At 35.7% G+C, this 25,375-nt stretch overlaps 2 protein-coding genes across 5 annotated transcripts; one reads left to right on the top strand and one right to left on the bottom strand.

Moving 5' to 3' along the window:
* The first annotated feature begins 544 nt into the window (after positions 1-544).
* On the top strand, positions 545-4,360 carry LOC105689198. Its single transcript, XM_048657822.1, has 6 exons — positions 545-690; positions 1,404-1,978; positions 2,040-2,332; positions 2,400-2,521; positions 2,608-2,773; positions 2,834-4,360. Exons 2-6 carry the CDS (start codon positions 1,600-1,602, stop codon positions 2,978-2,980), a joined length of 1,107 nt encoding a protein of 368 aa, XP_048513779.1. The 5' UTR covers positions 545-690; positions 1,404-1,599; the 3' UTR covers positions 2,981-4,360.
* A 3,737-nt stretch (positions 4,361-8,097) lies between these two features.
* On the bottom strand, positions 8,098-22,992 carry LOC105689219 (facilitated trehalose transporter Tret1-like). 4 transcript variants are annotated; one of them, XM_048657799.1, is made up of 6 exons: positions 22,694-22,992; positions 22,204-22,341; positions 13,989-14,072; positions 9,708-10,055; positions 9,484-9,641; positions 8,098-9,405 (listed from the first exon to the last, which is right to left on the bottom strand). In XM_048657799.1, the coding sequence occupies exons 3-6, from the start codon at positions 14,043-14,045 to the stop codon at positions 8,313-8,315; spliced, it is 1,656 nt and encodes a 551-aa protein (XP_048513756.1). In that variant the 5' UTR covers positions 14,046-14,072; positions 22,204-22,341; positions 22,694-22,992; the 3' UTR covers positions 8,098-8,312. The 4 variants fall into 4 exon arrangements, with proteins under 4 accessions (XP_048513756.1, XP_012261498.2, XP_012261499.2 ...); XM_012406075.3 differs by having other exon boundaries at positions 22,564-22,992; XM_012406076.3 differs by lacking the exons at positions 22,204-22,341; positions 22,694-22,992 and adding an exon at positions 16,774-17,124.
* Between the last annotated feature and the right edge of the window lie 2,383 nt (positions 22,993-25,375).

Below are 25,375 nucleotides of genomic sequence, written 5' to 3' on the forward strand. Positions count from 1 at the left end.
AAGCCTGAACTTATACTCTATAAGAAGATATGATTTACGAGTATTTAATCGGACAATTAATCTAATACCTTGTTCCAACAACACCTCAACCGTGGTTATAATAATACCCTTCATAGTTCGTATAGATATATACACCCTGATGTGCATATAATAATAATAATAAAAGGTATAAACTAGCCCTCTTATTGCAGAGCGATACGAGAACCGAGTTAATAACACAGCTGCTGCTGTTGCTTTTGATCCTTCGGAATAGAGATGCAAAGAGAACCTCGATGCTCCTCCGTTACAGGAGATGCAAAGAGATGCCGTACGCCAACAAATAACATTTTATGGAATGCGAGCTCTCACACTCTGCTACAATTTATCCTCATATCGTTATTGTGCTCGGTATGTAATAAATTAGACAATTATCATCTATCGCAATCATTTCAGAATGTTGTATCGGATCAACTTTGTATAAGTCGGAGTAAATCCCAAGTTAGTCATGAGTCCGCGATACCCCGTCGCGATATGATAATCATTTAGAGCTAGTCTTCTGGAAAATAATATCTGCATTGTCTCTCTAAGCGTAATTTTTAAAGACACCCCCGCATTACTTCTCTCAGGGCGCCGTCGAGAGTCCTGAGTCCTACGTATCGTGTACCAAGGACAACAACATTCTCCATGAAACTAATTGCTGACTATACAAAGGTATAGGTAATGTAGGTACTACATACCAATATGTATGTACATAGTTTAGTTACCACGTATGTGTAATATACCATGTACCACATTAAAGAGCGCAAACTTCACCACGTATATAATCCGCAAAGACTGAAGAAACGAAGCAACGCGATATTCTCAACACCATTTACTATATTATCCTCCGCTATATCTATACATCTTGAGACAAGCTGAATTTATTATACCCGTTATATTATGCGATTTATACTCTCTTTTACCTGAGAGCAACAAAAGATATCGCGTTTGAACGTCCACTAAAAAGCGAATAAAATTTCCTTTTTTTTCGAGTAACGGTGCAGCAATTGTTTGCTAAAAAATAAAGTAAAAAAAACAGATCTTAGGGAGGACCTCGTACTCTGTACCTAATTTTTCTTTAAAATTTTCATTTGCATAGTAATTATAGGGGGTATGATCATCATGGAAAATAGTTTGCTGATCTCCACATTGAAAAAGAAAAACAATAAAGATGAATAAAAAAATTTACAAACTGACGGTAAATGAATTGTGAATCACTGTGATTACGTGACAGGCGAACCGTGAAGCGAAATGTAAAGACATTACTATCCGCGTAGTCATTTCAACAATTCTTCTCTTAATATTTTAACCTTTCGGATGAGTGAATTTACTGCGAATATTTTTACACAAGAAGTGGTTGAGAATGACGATGACTGTATTGCTAGGTAATAAAAATTAGAGGGAGAATTGAAAAATACGAATTCACCTATGGCAACGGAATACACAACAATGTCACGAGGCGTTGCTAAGGACGCGGATAAATGTCACGCTGCTCACGAGTATTAATTATCCTTAAAACACGATATTACATTGTGGGATAATCTTACGTGATATTAAATAAAAAACTAAGAGAACTGGAATATGAACAGGGAAATTTCTCCACGCAGACGTCGAAAGTTACTTAATTCTGAGATATCAACTGACATAAAAAACGGGGATCAAGAGATGGAGAAAAATGTTAAGTACACCAGTACTCCGATTAAAAAAATACACGCTGTACCAGACTCGGAGGAATCGACTGATGCACCGATTAAACCTGATCTGGAGAGACGCAACAGAAGTGTTAAAAGCATAAAAAATGAAAGGAAATTCAATGTTCAAAGATCCGATAGCGCTGATAATCGAGAGAGGAGACAAAAGATCAGATCGAAAAGGAGAAGATCTGAAGGGAATAAAAATTACCTCGCTGGAAATGAAGGGTCTCAAAGAGTCAGAAAAGAAAGAAATCTCCAGCGAGAAGGTGAGTGCCTCGACACTGAGTGATTTGACCTTTCATTCTGAACCAATATTATATTTTACAGGGGAAGATGTAGAGCTGCCTATCACAGAGCTTCTGAGAAAGGCTCAGGAAAATCAAAGGAGATACGATGAGCCGATAGCTTTGCCAGAACTAACGACAGATACTCTTTATGTACAAGGAAAAAGAGGATTCAGTGCTGTCAAAATAAAAAACTATCAAAAACAAGAAAAATTGTATAACAGAGGAGAGACGAGGCCCATAGACATCGCTATTAGAATGCATAGCCTGTCAAAAACTATCATGTTTTTTTGCCAAGGGCTTCTAGGTGGCATAGCTTTGAACCAACTCATCTTGGTGAAGATATAAAAGTAAAGATTATATCAATGATAGAGACTTTAAGAATAATGGAGTCATGTTTCAGGTGTTGAAAACGAACAATGAATCTAATCTCATAGAGGAAATCAATGCGACAAACTACGCTGACATAATGTCTGGAATATTCATGTTTCTAGCTACTATTTGTATCTTGGCTGCAATGGACAGGTAAACGCAAAAAATATGCTACTTGAGACTTGAAAGTTTTTGACTTTGCAGAATAGAAATTGCAAATTTTTTTAATGACTGTTCAGAATTGACCTAGCTCGCCTCGATCTAGAACAACTTCGTGAAGTTATTTGCCATCGCTGCATGACCATTATTACACTCCCCCTATACTTGGTAGCAGCATTCATTCACCTTTCATCGATGAATGGTGATCATCATCAAATGACGACAAAACGATTTGAAGGCAACGAGGTGGGATTTTTAGTTCTTAGATTCGCGACTAAATATTTAATTTTTACTTTTCATTTGCAGACCAGCATTTATAATCAGGTTCCTCGAAAGGAAATGATTACCTGGGAATGCGTACTGTGCATAGTAGCTTGGCTTTGCATCGCGCTAGGACCATCTGATGATATGACAGCAACACATTTGGAAGATATGCAGAAATATGCAGATTGATATTTAATTGAGCCATGCCAAGGGATTTGAGGAAAAATCTACGCGGGGTTTGCAACAAAAGTACTGAATACTGACTGTGAGCGCCCATAAAGGTCAGAGAGTCCAAAAAATATGTGAACATTAAGCAAATTGAAATTTGAATCTCTAAATGTCGACGAAAATTGAACGCGTATAGGCTATAAAATGTGACATGGTCAACAACAATAATGAGTAACTATTCTGTACCTGAAGCTATTTCCTATCTACCAATGGTCTACAGAAAGAGTTAACTAAACATAATCATAAGTAATGAACGCTATTCAGTGATCAGGCATGATTAACAATCGAGTATCAATTTTGAACCTACTTTTAGTTATTATATTCCAATGTATCAGGTCTGCTGATGTCATTATTCTCATCACCATTGTCAGGGCTTATGTTGGAGCAAGTAATCCAATGCACCATGTTGTTGCATATCTGGAACATTTTGGCATGATTATACAACAGAAACACTGCTCAGCATTACTCCCTTGGCCCGCTCGAGGATGTTTCAAGGAAACACCTCGCTAACTCCGCTGGCCTGAAACATAAAGCAGATCAGATTAGTACAAAGAAAATTGAAAAGGAAAAATTTGTCTTATCCGAGGACTTCACCGACAAAGACCCCGCTCACTTGGAGACCTGCAACACACAGCAATTCAGATTAGTCTAAGATATCCATGTGAGCCTACCATTTTCTAATCGAAGATCTCCGGTAGGCTAAATCCTCTCACTAGAAGACCTGAAACATTCAGCAATGTGATGTGAGTAAGTGATAATACAGAATGTAAAGTTCGAGTCTGAGCTCTAAGCACACACAAACCAGCTGCGAGACTCTCAACTACTCAAACACGTGCATAAAACAATAAGAAAGATTCATGTAACAATGTAATGATAGAGACAAGGAAAAAGAAAAGAAATGAGTGAAAGCATAGAGAATTGGTGGCATGACGGTCGGCGATCCTCTTCCAGATGATGGCTTCAGGCGCAGCATCCCTCCTCGACTCGGTGCTCCACGTCAGCACCGAGACAAGAGAGAGCATGTTGCCCAGTCCCACAATCGCTTGGCTCTACATTTTTTGTTTTGAATCTAACATTTACAATAAGTTATTCAAGCATAAGTGACTCGACTATTCTAAGCAAGAATCTGAGAATCAATTAACTGACAATGAGCAAGTTTTATAGATCCTAAGACTGGATATAGAAAAGCTATTGGAAAATGTGTGATTTTGGGAACAATGAGTGGTGTAAATAAAAATAATTCATGCCAAATAGTTGCCATTGTGAGACGCTGTGGAACAAATGAGCGCACGCGCTTACAAACTACCTGCCTATCCGAGCACGAGTCCTGCCTACCATTACGCCTATTTACCCCCCAATAAAACGGACGGATCTAATCGAACCCCAAAGTTGAGCCTGACGTTCCCAACTCCCCAGTCTCAACTCGGGGTTTTTATAAATTAAAAGCACACAAATCGCTTGACTCACACACAACACCCGGTCTACCCTTTCCTACCTATTCACTTATATTTAATTTCGATACACATTCTCACCAACACACTTATTCGATCAATCATACAACGTGGTCAGGACTTACTCTGATGAGTTTTACTGTAGGGAAGGAACGGGTTAGTACATCCTATCCAAAGTTTGCAAGCTTTGAGTTGATTGTAAAAACATGAATGTAGTATCTGAATATCTTATAATCTTTTGCAAAATTAGGCTGTATGTCTCAAGATGACATGTCGACTACGTTAACTCTTGTTTTAGTCAAATGAAAGCAATTACTCAAATATGTTGAATGAAGAACAAGCAAATGATTGAATCCAATTAAGAACTTGAATAGGCAATCTAAGTTATGCAACAGGTTACACAAAAATAAACATTGGTACCGCCATGCCACGCGATAGAAAAGATTGAGGAAAGTTAGACAGCAAATTTAAAGCATGCGACTTGCCAACTCTGCCGAAGTTGAATTTCTTCTTCTGGATTCACTGCATACTGGAGACCCATCCTCTGCATGCCTGCTGCCTCACTGTTCATGTAAATGTCCTCACTGTTTGAGTCTTTGCACATTACACTGCACCACTCGTGTCTTTGTAAATTATAACGCACCACTCGAGTCCGCTCACATTTCACCGCACCGCACAGAATCTGCAAATTTTCAGAAATATCATTAGATAAGTCAACGTACTGTCTCAACCGTTCTTAAATTGGTTCTCGGTCAAACATATATCACAGCTACTGGCAGATGCAATGCAGTCAATTATGAAAAAATAACTAACGCCACTCACCACTTTGAGAAACACACTGGAGCGTAGGATCCACTTCTCCAGGATTGTACCGCAAAAATTCATCCACAGCAGCCCACCTATTTGCAGCTTGACCACTGTTAGCTGGAAAATAAATAAATTTATTAGTACAGTACATGAAATTGCGGTCGAACTCGATCTGCGCTTAACACACCTCGACATCGTAGATTTGACTCCACAATTTCTTATTACTCGGTAATAATAGCACAAAATTTTAACAATACAATGCAAGGAAACAGACGCCTCGCTAACCGAGTTCTTCTTGTTACCGGACTTGCAAACATATACGGATCGCGCGTTCTTCCTACGTCTCTACTCCCCTAACAACCGACCTAGCAACCGATCAACAAGTACGAAAAATTTATTTTATCCCGAATTTTATGCTTTTTCATGTCTCGATATTCCCATGAAACGAGCAAAAATACATTTCAACAATCGAAAGAGCTATCACTTTCGAAGAAAATACGAATCTACTGTACTATATTATGACCTACGACGCAAATTCTTTTTCTGACCCATTCGGGGTCCGCACGGCGTGGCCGACCCGATACCCCTTTAGAAAAATTCGCTTTTCTACTCACTCAGTGGTCGTTAACTGCTCCCTGCTTCTTCTAATGTAACAATAACAGTTGTCGAAGCACTTTGATGCAATAATTCCGCGTCCAACACGAAATATTTCAACAATAAAACTGAATTATGCAGGAGCTATGTCGTTGCTAACTGGCGTCCTTCGCGTCTCTAGACTTTCGAAGAAATGCGCATCGCGCGCGTTCTTGGAACTCGCCTCCCCTAACAACCGACCCAGCAACCGATCAACAACTACGAAAAATTTATTTTATCCCGAATTTTATGCTTCTGGAATACTCGATATTACCATGAAACGAGCACAAATAGGTACCAACAATGAAAAAAGCCATCAATTTCGAAGAAAAAACGAATCCGCTGTGCTATATTATGACCTACGACGCAAATTCTTTTTCTGACCCATTGGGGGTCCGCACGGCTTGGCCGACCCGATACCCCTTTAGAAAAATTTGCTTTTCTACTCACTCAGTGGTCGTTAACTGCTCCCTGCTGCTTCTAATGTAACGATAACAGTTGTCGAAGCACTTTGATGCAATAATTCCGCGTCCAACACAAAATATTTCAACAATAAAACTGAATTATACAGGAGCTATGTCGTTGCTAACTGGCGTCCTTCGCGTCTCTAGACTTTCGAAGAAATGCGGATCGCCCGCGTTCCTCGTACTCACCTCCCCTAACAACCGACCTAGCAACCGATCAACAACTACGAAAAATTTATTTTATCCCGAATTTTATGCTTTTGCAATACTCGATATTACCATGAAACGAGCACAAATAGGTACCAACAATGAAAAAAGCCATCAATTTCGAAGAAAAAACGAATCCGCTGTGCTATATTATGACCTACGACGCAAATTCTTTTTCTGACCCATTGGGGGTCCGCACGGCTTGGCCGACCCGATACCCCTTTAGAAAAATTTGCTTTTCTACTCACTCAGTAGTCGTTAACTGCTCCCTGCTTCTTCTAATGTAACGATAATAGTTGTCGAAGCACTTTGATGCAATAATTCCGCGTCCAACACGAAATATTTCAACAATAAAACTGAATTATACAGGAGCTATGTCGTTGCTAACTGGCGTCCTTCTCGTCTCTAGACTTTCAAACAAATGCGGATCGCGCGTCTCCCCTCCCCTAACAACCGACCTAGCCACCGATCAACAAGTACGAAAAATTTATTTTATCCCGAATTTTATGCTTCTTCATGTCTCGATATTCCCATGAAACGAGCAGAAATACATTCCAACAATCGAAAGAACTATCACTTTCGAAGTAAAAACGAATCCGCTGTACTTTATTATGACCTACGTTGCAAATTCTTTATTTGACCCATTCGGGGTCCGCACGGCTCGACCGACCCAATGCCCCATTAGATAAATTCGCTTTTCTACTCACTCAGTGGTCGTTAACTGCTCCCTGCTCCCTCAAATGTAACGATAATAGTTGTCGAAGCACTTTGGTGTAATAATTCGGCGTCCAACACGCAATATTTCAACAATAAAACTAAATTCAAAAGGAGCTACGTCGTCACTATCCAGCGTCCAACTCGTCACTCAACGAGCGCGATCGCCGTTCGCTCCGTGGGCCAATCACCAAGAGCGAGTCAATTGACGGCTGTTTTTGAATTCACATAACTTTTTATTCAAATTTAGGGAATTTTATAGGTGGTTATAAATATTCAAAATGCCATATCAAATTTTGTAAAATGTTTGACCACTAGTTTTCAATTTTCATAACATTATTTACACGCTATGGAAGCAACGAAATTATTGAAATTTTTCATTTTATTTTGAACGCCATATCCTATAGTCGATTCATCACAGTCTAATCTTCGACCTATTGTTGAGATTCGAAATTCTTCAGCCCATACTCGATCCCGGAAGAACTTTAAACATTTTTGTAGGAGAGAAAAGGGCTGCGCATTCATCTTATAATAAATATATATTTTCGAGAAATACCTCTCAAATGTTCGATGTGTAATATACCACAATGGATTGCGGATGACATTCATCAAAGTTTCATCGCAGACTCGTCGTGAGATAATAGTTGAGCTTTGCCTATCTCACGAACTTAGTCTTCAATAATAAACATTCAACTAATAAATTATAACAATTGGAGAATAATAACCACAACAATATCCCACGTCCGATTTTTGGTGTTAGATATCAGTCCTCGTTCAATCCAAAATAAATAAATATATCCTGTACAAATTATTATACATATATTTATATACACGATTTAAGAATATCTTTCACCTAATACTGATAGGCCATAATAAGACTCATCGAGATCACAGGCTAACCCTTTCTATTTACAGTTCATTATACCTTTTTTTTTGTTTGCCCTGCATCAGTCGTATAAGAATCTAAAACTGCAACATTTATTTACATTAGCTGCTAATTAATCCCTAACTCAATCTTTAAAGATACACGTGTTCATACACACAGGAATTTCCTCGCCTGTTGAAGCCAGAGTTGTTCTCACTCGCAGCGTTTTCATTGAAAAGTTGATTCTTTCCTTGGTTCATTTTCTTTGGGTTGTCAAGAGTAACATCAAGTCCGAGATTATCATAGCCGAATCTATTGCTCCAGTTCACACTACCTGGGAGTGTCACTGTCCTATCCTCAGAAATCGCTCTGAACCTCTGAAGAGGTACATTTCTTGGATTGGGTTGGACCTCGATTGTATTTACATCTGGCTCGTGGGTCTCCTCATCGTCGCTATTTTTCTTGTTGAAACCATTTTCAATTTGGTTCAAACTCCTCCCTTTAGTTTCCGGGAGAATTGTCACAGCGAATATTGCACCTAATAAACCAGAAGTGCCGAATACCCACATTGTTACCTCGAGTCCAATAGCTGTCCTGAGATCAGGGTAGGTTTTGATAGCTGCAAAAGTCATCATCTGAGCCAAACTAGTCGTGAGACCGCCCAAAGGCCCTCGAAATCTCAGTAGGTAAAGCTCCGACGTCATCACCCAGGGTAGTGTCAGATAACCAATCATTGAAAATCCAACATGCCCACCAATACAAAGAAGAGGAACCCAAGAGGGGAAGGTATATCTAATCGACAATGCCACCCCTGCAGCTGAAACCGCCATTCCTAAGCCACTTGCACAAGCTAAATGTTTTCTTCCAACTGATCGAGCCAATCCCGCACCTAAAATTGCAGCTACAAGCCGTACCCCTCCAATTGCAACACTGCCTGCATATTCGTCTACTGTAACACCGATATCCTGAAGTACAGTCACGGCGTAGAAAAGAATTACATAGATTCCAGATAACTGTTGAAGAGCAAAGAAGAGAAAAAGAGTAATGAAGGGTTTCCAGACGCTTGGTTTGTTCAAGGATTTCAAAAGGCTTGCTCCATTGCGCTGTTGTTCCACGTTTGATTTACAGAGCTCGCTGTGTTCAGCTTCGGTAAGAAGTCCAGGACCTCGCAACCATAGCAAAGATTTCTTGGCATCATCTGTTCTTCCCTTTGCCGCTAACCATGCAGGGGTTTCAGGAAGAAGTCTAAGAGAGATAATCCAAAGATGTTATACAACAGTATGGATTTTTCGGTTTAATTATAAAATAATGATAATTTCACACCTCACAAGGGCCAATGAGAGGATAGCAGGGGCGATACTTATCGCAGCAGCTCTTTGCCAAGTTGTAACAGCTCCCAAACTGTAAGCCATCAAAACTCCAAACGAAACAACTGCTGGACCGGAACTCGCTAACCAACCACGTTGTTCAGGTGCAGCGACCTGCAAAGATTCAAAATGATGAATGGATTAGATGGTCTAAAAATATGATATTAACACTTTAAATACCTCGCTGACGTAGAGGTAAAGTCCGTTGGCCATTCCGGCTCCCAATCCACTTATGAAACGTCCAGTATATAAAAGTGGAACGTTTGTAGCAAGAGCAATGAAAAGCCATCCTGCGGCATGTGGTACTGTTGCCAGAGCAACGGCGGCACGACGTCCAAAAAGTTCAGCAGCTAAACCAGCGACCAATGCACCGATTGGATTAGAAACTACTCCCAAGGAAGCTACCCAAGAAGCTTGAGATTCTGTTGCGAAATCAGATTCCAAAAGCTTTGGGATTAAAACAGCACTGAATCCCTGGGAAAGGCCAACAGATATTTGACCCGAGTGAGCAGCAAGCGCTGCAAGAATCTGCAAATTTGTTTAAAATTATGATTATTTCATTATTGTTATTAATGAATAATGATCTATTCAAACTTTTGTGTCAGAGAAACTGCAGGATATTTGATTGACTTTTATTCCAGATCAAGGCCCAATCAATTATTCTACGAATCTGAAAGATTGAGTTTTATTTATCGAAGTTGCTGCAATCGGTGGTTTAATTTCGGGAAATTCGTTGTAGTTACAAGTGTCGCAGTTTCCCAGACATCTGTTGTGTATTAAGTCACGCGATATCCAAATATTTGATAGCGAATATGGTGGTACAGCTAATAGCGCCTCAATAAAGATACGTGAAAATATTGGATGACCCATTTCTTTTACATTTTTGTTTTCCGTCTATACAAAAAAATTATAAATTATGTTGAGGACATTCTAAGCAAAGAAATTGCAGCCAATTATACTGACCCCTTTCTCTCTCTCTCATTTATTTGTTGCCGTAAAACGACCGAATATACCTAATTAATAATCTACATGATATGAAATTAAAAATGGAAAAACAAAGAGAAGAAAAGATTTGAAAAAAAGAAAAAAATTATGCGCTTCAGGCAAGATGCCAAAATCCAAAAATAATTTTATACGTATATTTGTAAGATATCTAACATCGTCTGACTGAGTAACAAACTCCCGCGCACTTTTAGAAAAGATAAATAAAAAATAGTAATAACAATAATAAATATTTGATAACATATTATTCAGATTCTATACATATACCTAGTTTCATAAATATAAATTTAACCAAAGTCGACGATAACAGAAGCACTATCGTAGATAGATAAAAGATATTGAATAAGCAAAAAAAAGTAAATTATTCATTGATTTGAAGTAGAGCTACAAAAATGAATCGCGTTTTTTTTTATCTCCAGATGTACGATATACGAGCTCTGCGTTTCGTAATACTATTCAATAATTTTCATTCATTCATTCATTCATTCATTCATTCATTCATTCATTCATTCATTCATTCATTCATTCATTCATTCATCCATCCACTATCAGTCAATTCTGATTCTATAAACTTGACTTACGGTAGCAATAAAGCGTGGATTCTGCATCACAAAGTACGTTTCTCGTTGGAATTCAGAAAAAAATAAAATAAAAAAAAAATATTATTGTTGATAAGAGAAGTCGAAATGCAAGGTGAAAGAATGACTGATAAAAAAATAAAATACCTAAAAAGAGATTAAAATAAAATAGTGAATAAAAATCTAACTATTCGTCGAAAGACAACAGGTTGGCGATTTCAACGTCTGAACTAAACTGAGGGTATAAAATCTACCGCTGGCTCAAAAGTAAGTGTTGATCGTCGATACCCTAACGCGTTGGATTCCCGTTTGGTTTTGCAAGTGCTTATAATTGCGCGAAATAAAAAAGTGATATATTCTGATAAGACGGCGGAATGGGGGGTGGCTATAACACCTAACAGATTTGTCGCAATCGCGATCGCCTACGTGCAAATACATAAAAATACAAGAATAACAAAACAATATTCGCATACTCGACACACAAAAGATGTTTAAAAACTGTGTACATCACATAATGTTGCAGACAAAATTTCTACTTTTTTCTCGTTTCGTTTTAAACTTTTTCTATTGATCTGGACACTCGAGAGTTAAGTGTAATGAAATTTATGCTCAATCGAAATTAGGATTTCTAATCGGAATTCATATTATAAAATAATCGCTACTTGAAATCAATACATAATACTTATATAGATACGTATTACGCGCTAAACTATTTCGCGGTACAGATTTTATGATTAGATAGAAAACTCTTTCGAATGTCTGTTCTTTTGCTCTGCACAATGTTTGTATTTTATTTATTCTTCTTCTTTTCATTAATTTATTTTTTGTTCTCGTCCTTTTGCTATCAACTATAATATACGATTATCTATAACACCAGTTTGTGATACAGCTTTCGATAAACTTATAACTATGATAATTTGAATTACAAATACGTAATTATTTCAAACGATCAAAATGAACTCTTTTCTTTGATCCGATGTAGATAAATATAAATGACAAATTTTATTCTGTTAACAAGCTAGTTATTCAATCTTTATTATTTTCATTGTTACTGTTATTATATGACTAGTCTACTGTGTGGTATATCCGTCGTGGAAAAATAAAAAAATTAAGAATTTTCTAGAAAAAGAATCTATAACTATGTTAACAGAATTTGTCAGCCCTCACCTAACGACGTGTGCATTACACGTAGATAATTACTATACGCGGTGGCATCAAACAACTAAAAAGACAATCAAAAGTAAATCGTATCTATTATTGTAGTATCTGATGATTATCATCACGATTATCACTACCGACATCATTGTCGTCGTCGTCCTCGTCATTATCGCCCGGTGCTATAGATCGTTATACCATATAAGCACACTAAAAATCGTATAACATAATCGTGAGAATTTCCGTCTGATGGTATATTAAAATAATTATCTATATATTACGGTAAGAAACATTAATTGTTTGACTATTTTATCTTAATAAAAAAGATATAAATGTCTGAATATTATATACGTTTCTATAGATGAACAGAAAAGAAAACTTTTCTTAAATCCAGAGAAAATATGTATATTTAAGTAATTCCTCAAATCAAGTTTATAATAAGACTAACAATTATGATATTATTAAATTAATTAATTGATTGATGAAACGCTAAATTTTATTATTTTTTTTTTTACCTTTAGTTACAATCAACGAAATATCTTCAGTCGATATATGTCATGAAACTACGTATTCAATGAACATTTAAGGTAAAAACAAAGGTAACTTGACATCGACGTGTCTGTGTATGCGTAAAGATATATCTATGAAATGAACGATTTTTTCTTTGTCTCATTGATTATTTTTTTTATTTATTTTTCATTTTTCTTCTGACATCTAACCGTTAATTGCTATCAGCCATCTGAAGTGCATGCGTTCTTGTACTGCATGTTTTTGCTTTTTTATCACATACGAGGTATAGGTATACCTACATACGTGTATACAATCAATCCTATATCTAATCATGTGGACAATGTAAATATCGAATAAATTCACGATTTGGAAAAACGAAAAATCAAATTCAACATCTCCATTGACTACACGAAAGTTTAAGTCACAGGTAAAGGAGGCAAATAGTAACTATGATGACAATCATAATTCTCACTGTAAGATCTGTTTTCACGGAACTTGTGACTTTTATAAAAATATTAAACATCTGCATACTTATACATATATCTTATGTAATTAACGTGACACAAAATAATAATAATGATAGAAATAGTAATCAGCGAAAATCGGCGAATGAATTTTATCTTTTTTCCCCCCCTGCTCATTGTTCTACCGTTAGATATACGCATGTAATTTCTGTATGCGATGAATATTTTGGCGGAAAATTCATAATAATACCTGAAAATACAGATATGAATTTACATAATATATTGTGTATGTTGTGCTTAATTTCCATAGCGACGATTTATACATATGAGTATACATGAGAACATACATACACGTATAAGTAATCCATGAGTATTGAAGATTATGATCTGTATAGGATTTTTCCTTTTTCTTTTTTACTTTTTTTTTATATTATGCACATTAAAAACTCATATTTCATGCATAGGTATGTACAATTTTTAGCACAGAGTGATCGATCGATTGATCGCTGCGTTTAATGATTGTTTTTTGTAAGAATTTGATGGAACTAAACTACCAATAAATTTTATCCAACGCACTGCTCAATATGGTACGCACACCTTTTGTACAGTTTACATTACTGTTCGATTTTTATGTTTTTTTTTTTATACTAAACGCATTATATTTGACATACTAATTGTAATTTATACATACACACGTGCGTGGGTACGTATGAATACGTATTACTTATGAGTGAATATAATAATTTACTTACGGATCTCGATTCTCCAAAATTAAATATTTTCCACCAATATTTCGCCTCGGCTATCATATCGCCGCGGGCCCCCTTCAATTGGATCTGAAGAATAGATGAAAATAAAAAGAAATTATAAAATCTGAATATAAATCATTGAAAAAAATTGAAAAACAATCTTAAGCACGTAAACTTATAGGTATACAGATGCATATTTACATACATATTATACTACACATATAAAAAGTAGAACTGCAGAGACTGCATAAATGAGTCTTATCTCTTTTTCGTTTTTCTCTTACACGTTTATTTAATTTATTTATTTCTTAATTTTTAATTTTTAAATTTTGCGTACGCGTTCGCTCACGATTTGAATAAATGTAAAGCAGGAAAAGTCGAGGCGAAAATTTTATCTCACGTTCCGAATTTTTTTATCTAATGCACATGAGGTACTTTCAAGCTTAATTTCCATTGGGTCAAACTGGCCATTTTTTTGGGTCATAATTACTAAATTTCATGGCTACTTGATAATTTTTTTTTTTCTCCGTTGTACGATATTTTTATAAACATTGAGTAGAGATAGAAAGAGAAAAAAAGAACAGACAGAAGGAAAAAATGACAGAGAAATGACAACTCAGATGACGATACGATTTATAGTGTAAGTAATTAAACTGACAAGGTATGTTCATAAATTATTTAGAAACTATGTACGGTATAGGTATGTTGTATATATATATGTATAAGAAAAAGATATGTGTTAAGATAATATGGTGTACAGACGTATGTATACAATCTACATATGTGGTAGGGATAATGTACCAAATAATGATCACGTGATGATTTAAGTTTTGGAATTGAATAATGGGCGGTATGACTTATCGTTAAACTGGCTCGTTTTGCCGCTTTGTAAAGTGCATTATTATAGAGAAATTAGCGGGTTGACATGCGTGGAAAATAAGAAGTGACACGTGAGTCACACGAAATATGTGTGTCACGAGGTATACGTACAATAATTCATTATACATATCACAATGTCGACGGCCGCGTCGCATCACATCGTCATTATCATCGTTGTACGATTGTAATCTCGTATTGCAATCATCGGCGCGTGAGTTATAAACAACCAAATAAACACGGAGATGGAAAACATTTTTCAGATAATCAAAAACGAAATCAAACGAAATGAAACTTGAGAACAACAGAGAATGAATACAAATAAAAGTTCAAATAAATACAGCATCGTGTATCATTATATTTCTTTTACAACTGCAGAAGATACCGCACGATCAAACTAAACTTTACCAGATCTACGCGACGTATGTTTTTACAATAAATTAGATTGAACAATAAAGTTACATGAAATAATTAAAAAAATACATTCCATCCGAATTGTATGTATCGTGTGCGTATCTGGTGATTTTGGAAGTAAGTCAACGATAAGAAAAAAGAAAAGAAAAATCTTTTTCTTTTTTCGAAGCGCCTCAATGCAGGGAAACTGCAAATCACGAGTGTATGACGGGTGGCTAATCTTGACAATGAATTTTTCCGTTAATTTCAGCGTGAAGTGCACGCCGAGGTCGAGTATTGTTTTTACTTACAATTAGCTTTGGTGGTAAAATAATTATTGAAGAGTTTCGAAAGGATTTGAAATTTCCTATCGCGGTGTAAGAGTATTTTGTTAATACGGCGTTACAGAAATTTTAGGCGAACGATAAAAAAATTGTTATATTAGCTTATACCCAGGTATATGGATGTACGACCATGTGAGGGATGTGATATCGATCGGTAAAAAAAAGCCATCAAATAACCCCGGGATGATGATGGCCGAAAATATCAATAAAATTTGGTAAACAAAATCGAGCACCAAATTGATCGTCGTTACGTACTATTGTATCGTAGTTACATCGCGTGGGTGTGCGTATACAATATGAATAATAAAATATATACCTAACTCGGAAAATAGACAATTAATAGGTGGAGAAAAAAAGGGGACTTTTCTCACATGTATTTTTTTTTTACGACCAGATTGTTTTTCATCTAATTTTTTCCCCATCGTCTATTCATGTAATTTATTTTTTCTAGGATTAAAATATGTACATTGCGATGCACTGCGATAGGCTCGTGTATAAATCGCGATACATTTCAACGTAAGACCTGCGTCATGTGTACGACAATTAAATGGGAAATTTAATAACTCAAGGTTCGTTCCACAGATAACGTTCCGTGTTACGTATTTTTCCCCATAACTTATTGCTAGTTGGACCGTAAAGAAATTAATGTGAAAGAACGCTCGTAACAGTCGAAAAAAACAACACCCATTGCACTATTCTCGCATTAATCAGTTAACTTTTTTTCAACTTTTCAATTTTTTAAAACAACAATTATCAAAGTAATTTTATCGTATTATGTTATATCTTTCAAACTCGAAGAAACAGAAATCATTAGTTTGTCGAATTTTCATTTGTATAATTGGTTTTTTTTTTTGGCTTGCCTCGTAATCGATTTACGAAAATTTTAGATATTTATTTATTGGCTCATGGATAATGATGTCTATTTATTGACAAACGCGGCTGCAATAATATCGATAAGCCATACGATATTCGTAGTAAGAGTAAAAATTATGAAAGTTCCGATTTCACGTTTTACAGACATTGTTCGTTTTACTGTTAGTATATCGACCGCCTTATATACAATTGGGTATATTCGATCGATATTTTCCATCATCGAATTCAAATTCTCATTTCAATTATCGGAAACTACGATATACCCCATGTTTCTTGTAAAATTCTAAAATATCCGCACTTACTTTTTTTGGATTTTCCTTTTCGTTTCTTTTTCTTTTTTATTTCAAAGCTTTTTCTGATTCATCCCTTTTTTTCTTTATAGTGATTTTTCACAATAAACGTGAGAGAAAAATTAACAAGAAAAAACTGCACACAAGCAACATTCGATGCCGAAATTATAAGAAAAGAAAAAAAAATCAGACTTGAATATTTTAATCGACGGATCGATTGATTGATAAATTATTATTCACTTTGTAGTTATTTAAATATGATAATACAAATTGGTATATTTTCACGTGTTGTCATCCTGGATGATAAAATGATAATCGGTTGGTTTCGCGTTCGCGCGAACTCTTTGATTCCTACTGAGTCAAACGTTGACTTGAGTCCGCGATTTATACGCGGGAACTGCTACCGGCCATAGTGAACAACGACGAATACGACCACCACATCTACGACCATTCGTCTTTCAATTCTCAATAAACCATTCCACATGCACCGTATAGTTGTGGTATTTCTGCAGACGCTTCACGATACGGTGTATGCTGCAGTGACATACCTGTAGCAGGTGATTACTTTTTCTTCTCGTCAATTGCCTCCGCACTAATTTTCCGAGGGCAAAAAAATAAAATGAATGAAAAACAAAAACTGTGGACAATCCGTGCGAACGTTAAAAAGATCACGAGCAAATTCGTCGACCATTCGTCTCGACGCGGTTTATTTTTCACCTGATAATCTCTGAAAAAGTGCATACCTACATATCTAGTCCCGCGGACGCGGGCGGGTGGAGGAGGTAATTTGGAAGAATGAAAAAAATAAAAAATTGGAAAATGAGTCGTCATTATATCTCGCGCATTGTGTGCTTCTTATGCACTGCCGCTGCCACTCTCAGTAAGTATGAGTGCGATTTTAATATTGATACCGCGACATGAGTGGCTCTAAGAATTCCGAAGGTGGCCGCAACTCGCGTTGCTCATAATGTGGCCTTGATCATGGTCAATAAAAATTTTAGCCGTTGATCATCCAATGATCTTTGTTTGTTATTCATTTTCGGGTTTAGAAACATCGGGGAAAATATCCCCACCAATCTCACTAATTAAATACAATATACGTATACCTACTACGACATGATTCAACGCCCCCCGTTGACCGCATATTTTATACAGGTGAGACCAAAATCCATACACAAATTTATTCCATTTTATTTCTTTTCACAGAACCGACCACCCGATTGGGAAAAAAATTTAATTCACGTATGATTTCATTAATAGATTCTTTTCGTTTGGTATTTTTTTTTTCATTTATTCATTTACCCGGGAAAAAACGCTATTGTGAAAGTTCTTCACACATTCACATAATAATCCATGCATCAGATATTTTCGGAGTAAACTAATGACCCGTTCACGCATATAAATAATTGATTGATTAATCAATTATTCATCGAATCAAATCGTCTTCAACTAGATTTTTAATAAATTTGATACGTTTTTTTTTTGGAAATTAAATCTGCAGGAGCGTTGAAAATACTCGTCAATGAGTTGCGGCGAAAAATTGTAGAAAAATAATCAAACTTTCGACCCTGCGGTTGTAATTCCCACCACATTTATATGTATATACTAAAAGCTGATCTCATAAAATATAAATAATATATGTACTTGATACAGTAAATATATTGTATATATGTACAACGATTTGGAAAAAACCTTCTCACCCATTCATTGAGTAAAATAACTAATTGCTAATACTAATTATTTTTCTTTTGACAGAAAACGGTGATTAATTTTTTATAAATATACCCATTGTACACAAAAATATGCGTGTATCTATATATGTACCACATAATTGTATTATGCATATTATACCGACGGATTTGTTTTCGTTAAACTATTATTCGTCTCGTCCAATGTGTCATCTTTCGTATAATAAGAGATCGTACATTTTTAAACGAATATCTCGGCGGAAATAGAGAGAAGTAAAAAATAATGCATCACCTACTCTTCAGAGAAAGAAGTTTTTCTTACAATAACGAAGAACAATTGTCTTTGCAAGTTTTTTTGGTTTTTATTTTTAGATAAATTGACGTGAGTACGTACAATGCACTACAGGTACCTCGTGAGCAAGATTCATTTTCACGCGAGCTAATGTTCTAAAAATTGTTCTGTTTACTCGCGCATTGCGCGTCTTTCTTTTTAGAAGATCTTCATTTAATGATAAATATAATAGCGAGATATTTTAATTATATAGTGCGAATGATACTGACATTGATAACGATAATGATATTATGGTTTCGCGGTGAAGAAGCAAAGAAAGAAAAAAGAAAAGAATTTGTTTGCAAGCAAAATTCAAGTTGCGAATTATTCGACCAAAAAAATATTTAATAACGATATATATTTATACACATGATCTGCATCTCTATCCAATTGCACAGCAGACCAAACAGATTCAACGTATTTTGAAGTGATCGATGATCGATGTACGTACATGACTTGATCAATAATATAATTATGACAAAAATAACGCGTACTACCTAATAAACTATAGTTTCCTTTTTTTGCTTTAAATAAAAATTCTTTTGCGACTGGGCGCATATGGGAATTATTTTTAATTTGATTGATGATTAGAAGATGACAGAGTTGATTATAATATGTGTCTATCTCTTTTTTGGCCTCCCTTTTATTTTCGTTATTAATTTTTTTCGTTCTTTTCGTTTCTTCTTGTTTCAATTCTCGTCCTGCAGGAATGTTTAATTGTTTACTCGGGCGAGTCGTCACCCTGCGTAGCAGGAAGTTTTTGGCGATTTTTTATTTTGCATATGTATCGGAATCGTAATGAATTTATGCATAAAGTTAGCGATAATGCGCATTTTCATATCAGCCAAACTTGAATCTGTATACCTCGCGACATCGTGTCGGAGAAATTGAGATTGTAGAATAGGTGTATACCTAAAGTTGCCGTTGATTTTACTGCTGCTGAAAGGATCGCGGAGAGACGTGAGAATAAAAATTAATAAAATTGAAACAAAAAGGAAACTTTGCAAACTAAACAAAAAATAGATGAAACGAAAGAAAGCAAAAAGAACAAATACTACCGTGGATAATATGATCGAGTTACACACGAAGGAAGTATGTAGTACATATAATGATGTAAAAACTGTTTGCAAACCGCAACGAGGTACAGATACACATGTATATTAATACGATAAACATGTATGTATACATATTGTAAAAGTTAAGTATTATTATTCAATTTAATTTCTCTTTGCAGTTCTTGTAAAACCGTATAGGTACGTACTGGTAATTGTATAATCACCATGAGAATACCAAATTTCCCGAAACGTTATTATTCCTGCATTTATTTCGCGTTAACAATAATTTCTCTTGCAGTTTTTCGACGTGTCATATTTTAAAGATTGTGAAAATAGGTAGAGTAAATGTTGGGGGGAAAAAATAATCATGATAGAAATAAGAGCACACGTTGCGCGAATTGCGAATTATTAATATCTTTTCATAAGTCCAACCCAACGCCATGCAACGTATGGAGCTTGACCGCCATTTATAATATACCTAATATAAAATAAATTACATTACATTAGGTACGGATCCGAATAATATGAAATAATTGTTGAACTTGTATCATACATGAGCGACAAATAAGTGCACAACTCGCGGTAAATCAATCTTTTCGATTCTATACGTATGTATATAACATATTGCATATAAAAATCGAATTGTTATTCCGACGGACTTGGCCTAGAATAAACCGATCTTACAAGGCATCCAGTATATGTATATATATCCATATATTCATCTATCCTCATGTACAAGGTATATATGTACACATACTCATATATTTATAATTAACAACTTTACTATTTCTAGGAGTTCAGTCAAGGACCTAGAAAAATAAAGGGGGAAACAAACTGAAGGTACATATACCTATGTATGTACATATGGACATGGGTTATAATACGGATCTAATTTCGCGGTCCTATATTCCCATACAACGCTGCATAAGCAATCAAAAACGATCACCGATACACGTGGGCCTAAAAACCCCCCGATGAAGAAAGAGAAAGAAACCCGATGACTGTCCAACTAATTGGACGACGTAAAAGAGTAAAAAAAAAACAACAAATCAGCAAATAAAACCTTCGATTTTCTGATTTGATTTTATCGTGATAAATATCGGCGAAATAATACGATGACTTTATGAGATGGCACGGCCGTCGAGCCTAGCGAATGATTTTACATATCTGTATCAACGGTAGAAAGTTTGTGTGGGATATACACGGCCACGTTCAAGTTCGAGCTAAGACTATAGCTCAGTCTGACTCAAATCGAACGAATTTCATGTGCAGCAGTAGCAGCAGCAAATTTCATCTATCAAGGCCGATTCTACTCGGTGATTGGGCTAATAAGATATAAGATGTATATAGGTATACTGGTATTGAAAATTCCCATAACACGTTTCCTATGTACCATAAATTAGCATGGCGATATTTCTAATTGATAACCCCGCCCTGCAAGAGGTCAATAAAATCGGAACATGTAGCTTCCGGTCTGAGGATTAACCTACTTCCGGTCACAGGTATGAAACCTTGAGCCTTATTTCCTATACAAGGAATCAGAGATCGATAGACGGACAGAGAGACGGACGTGACCCCCACAATCACGATCATGGGAAAGGCGGTGGCATTTTTTTTTTAACTAATTTTTTTTTTATATCTGGTCTCATACGGCCTCTGCGATGGAAGAATTGAAAACTGGTATATGTTGTACATGGTAAATCTGGTTAAACTACAAGCGCATCGCACACATTTTTTTCAAACAAGTGCATATGCCTCATAATTCACAACATATAAATTACGAAGCTTCAGGTAGAAGAAAAAGAAGAAGAAAAAACAGAAATAAAATCAACGAGTCAGTAAATCAATTTATACTACAGATACTCGCGACGGTCGACACCTTGATACCAATTAATCGTGCATAACAATTAGGTATATTAGGTGCGATATTTATTACCCTTTTTCTTTTCAATTTATATATAAATTAATTTCTTTTTTTTTTCTCTAATCAATTCTCGACGATCATTGCGCACGGTAATTGAATTTCAATTATCATTATTTTTTATTCTCGATCATGTTCTCTTACTATTTATAAAACCTATTACACACTCGCCGAAGAATTATAGTTTTTACACGCGACTAATTTCTCTGTCTATTTGATTTTTTCAATTCATTTTTCTCTGGTTGTTTTTGTTGCAAGAGTGCAGTAATGGCAATCGGAAATTATAGAGCAGTGTTAATACTATATAAGCTTGAGCGGGCCGTCAACCTCGTGTTGAGACTCGGAATTATGTGAATGGAAAAATGACGTAGGGGACGCGGCGCGTAGTTTTATACTTCGGTAGTATGGGGGTACCTTGGTATTGGTATTTTGTAAGTATATACGTACACATATGACTTTAGCATGCTGCTTCCTAGATTGTCGTTTACCGGCCGGCGTCTGACTCGTAAACGACGTCTACTACTGAACCACTCTTGAAGATAAGGCCAAACGTCGTTGTAGAACCGGTAGAGAATGTCCCAGGCGCTAGAAAAAGAATTTCAGTTTTTTTTCTTTGTCTTCCAAAACATCCAAAGATTTTTCTTCGCCATAATTAAGCGATATTTTTCTATCATCTATTTGGTGCAATTGCAAAAATTATTAGATAAAAAATAAAAACGGATGTGGCGCCATACGATGGAAAAGAATAAATTGCGCTGTGGAAAGTATCATCGCTTAGAAGTTGTACAGTTGAACTACGTTACGTACACAACTATCATGATGCTGATGACTGCTGCTGGTGGTTATAAGTATTGCTGGTGCAACGTTGCGTCACGCAGATAAATAACAAAGACGATTGTGATTAGCTGCTATACGATGGACTGTAAAGCTTCCGAACCTGCCTTTAAGAAGAGTATAAGCCGCTGATGTTTCTGTTCCTCCTCACGCTGCTGATAAATGCAGCTGGAATTACAATATCCGTGGTGATATACATGGATGTTGATCACTTGGGTTACACTGCATCTCCGTTCTCCACGTGGACAGGACGTTTAGAAGAGTCGCATTTTATAAGGCTTCGTCGAATTATTTTCAGCGGCGAATAACCGAAGATACGTTGAACGATATTGGCTACGACGCAACCTGTAATCGCAGAGAAAAACATACAGCAACCATATTTCTAATATTCGAAACTTGAGATGATGCAGCTTATAAGTATATGATGAAACTGAATAGATAAACTGATAGGATCTTGTGAGGAATATAAGAGCGCATCTCATAATAATCATATTATACAATATAGTGTGGAAAATGCAAAATTGGATATGTGAGGAAATAAAAAAAAAGATATTACATTATGATAAAGATTATCATCTGATTATTGTACGTCGTAATTCTTCTGGTGTTGCTTTGCTGCGAAAGAATATCGCAAATTATGCAATCGTGCAGTTGATGCTATAGCCGGTGTAGGTCTGATGCTCTTCCGATGAATGAATTAAAGCTTCTTTTCTATTGTTTCCTTGTTTCCAACGTTGGTCTATGATCACGCTAAATGACGTGTCACCGAGACCCATTTGATCAATTTTTTATAATTAAATATGCTGGATTTTGGCGAAGAAAAAGAATAATTGAATGAAGAAATAACTCACCAATAATATGTAATACTTCCCGATTGCCCACGCGTTTTTATAGCTGTTCGCCATCGTCGTGAAGCTGCAGTTAGGCAATCTTTCCGAAGTGAGATCGTCGTGTCCCAGCACCAGACGATAGAAGGATAACGCTCTTTTATTGTGGTGCAGGAATAATTCATCGGGGAGGTCGACGTTGACATGTATATATATATATACATCTGTAAGGATTCCAAGGATTAAAATATTGTTAGCTCTGTTAAATAACGATGGGAGATTATATTTTTTTACCGATTTAAATTTAAATAAACGCGAATATGTGGGACAAATTTAATAAACCTGGACAATACGAGGGGATCGTAAACCATACGGGAGACGATCATATCATAATTTGTCATTTGTCGATTGAGTTTAAGGAGAACCAGATGTAGAATAATATAAAGAATATGTATACGCAATTTCTGCACATACAGCGGGCGGGATCAGATGAAAACTGAATAATTTCAGATGAGAAGATTTTTCAGGTCAAAGTCAAACCTCTGAGGACCCTCCCACCATTGTTCGTTTTTTCATACACATATTCCTACGAGTTTATTGCTGTGTACAATAACTATAAATAAATGTAAAATAAATTGATTTTACATACTATAAACATTAAACGACCATAACAAAAAAAATCGTTATCAAAAACCATATTGGAATCATGATTCAATTAAAATATATTATACAGTTTTGTTCTAAAATCATCTGAGCTTGACGATGGCGTGTAGAATTATGGGTGGGTGATTCACCCTTTTTAATGAATAATATATTTCTACTAAATCCTCTGTTCTATTCTAAAAATCGCCAAGCCAAAAAAACGTCAAGCTTATAGTCTTATTGTTAGATAGTTTTCAATTTTGGGGTCAAAAATCGACATTTTTTTCTCTTGGGGTTCGTATGCTATTTTTACGTATTTTGACCTCAGGAATCCGAATCTGGAAGAAAAATTGACCTATCTATAAAATTGACCAAGTTATCGCCAATTTTCAGCTCTTTGGGGTCAAAAATAAAAAATTGATTTTTTAGTCTATCTTAATGTAATTTGAGCTCAGGAATGCGAATCTGGAAGAATAATCAATCTATCTCCAGAAATGACCGAGTTATCCCCATTTTTCCACATTTTTTGGTACAAATTTGAGGATATCTCGAAGGGAAAAAATCGTAGCTCAATTTGGACAACGGATTCGTGTTCCTGAGGTCAAAATACATAAGAAAAGTGCCATACGATCAATTTTAAAAAATAAAAATTTTTGGTCAAAATTTGAGATTTTTCCAAGGGGTACCCCTTACGATTTTTTCAAATTTTGGCCAAAAATTTTTATTTTTTAAAATTGATCGTATGGCACTTTTCTTACGTATTTTGACCTCAGGAACACGAATCCGTTGTCCAAATTGAGCTACGATTTTTTTCCTTCGAGATATCCTCAAATTTGTACCAAAAAATGCGAAAAAATGAGGATAACTCGGTCATTTTTTAAGATAGATCAATTTTTCTCTCAGATTCGTATTCCTGAGCTCAAATTACATTGAGATAGACTAAAAAATCAATTTTTTATTTTTGACCCCAAAAAGGTGAAAATTGGCGATAACTCGGTCAATTTTAGAGATAGGACAATTTTTCTTTCAGATTCGGATTCCTGAGGTCAAAATACGTAAGAAAAGCATATTAAGCCTAATTAAAAAAATGATTACCTTTTGCACAAAAATCGAATTTTTTTGGTTTTTTATTAATGCGATTCCTGTGTATTTTGATCTCAGGAACCCCAATCCGGATGCAAAATTGATCTATCTATGAAATCGATCGAGTTATCGCCAATTTATCGCTTTTTGGAGCAGCAAAATTGAGATATCTCGATAAGAAAAATTCGTAGATTGACAAAAAAAAATTATCAATATGCGTGTGAAATATAATG

The sequence above is a fragment of the Athalia rosae genome, chromosome 7 (genome assembly GCF_917208135.1).
Source record: "Athalia rosae chromosome 7, iyAthRosa1.1, whole genome shotgun sequence".
In the NCBI taxonomy this organism is placed as follows: domain Eukaryota; kingdom Metazoa; phylum Arthropoda; class Insecta; order Hymenoptera; family Athaliidae; genus Athalia; species Athalia rosae.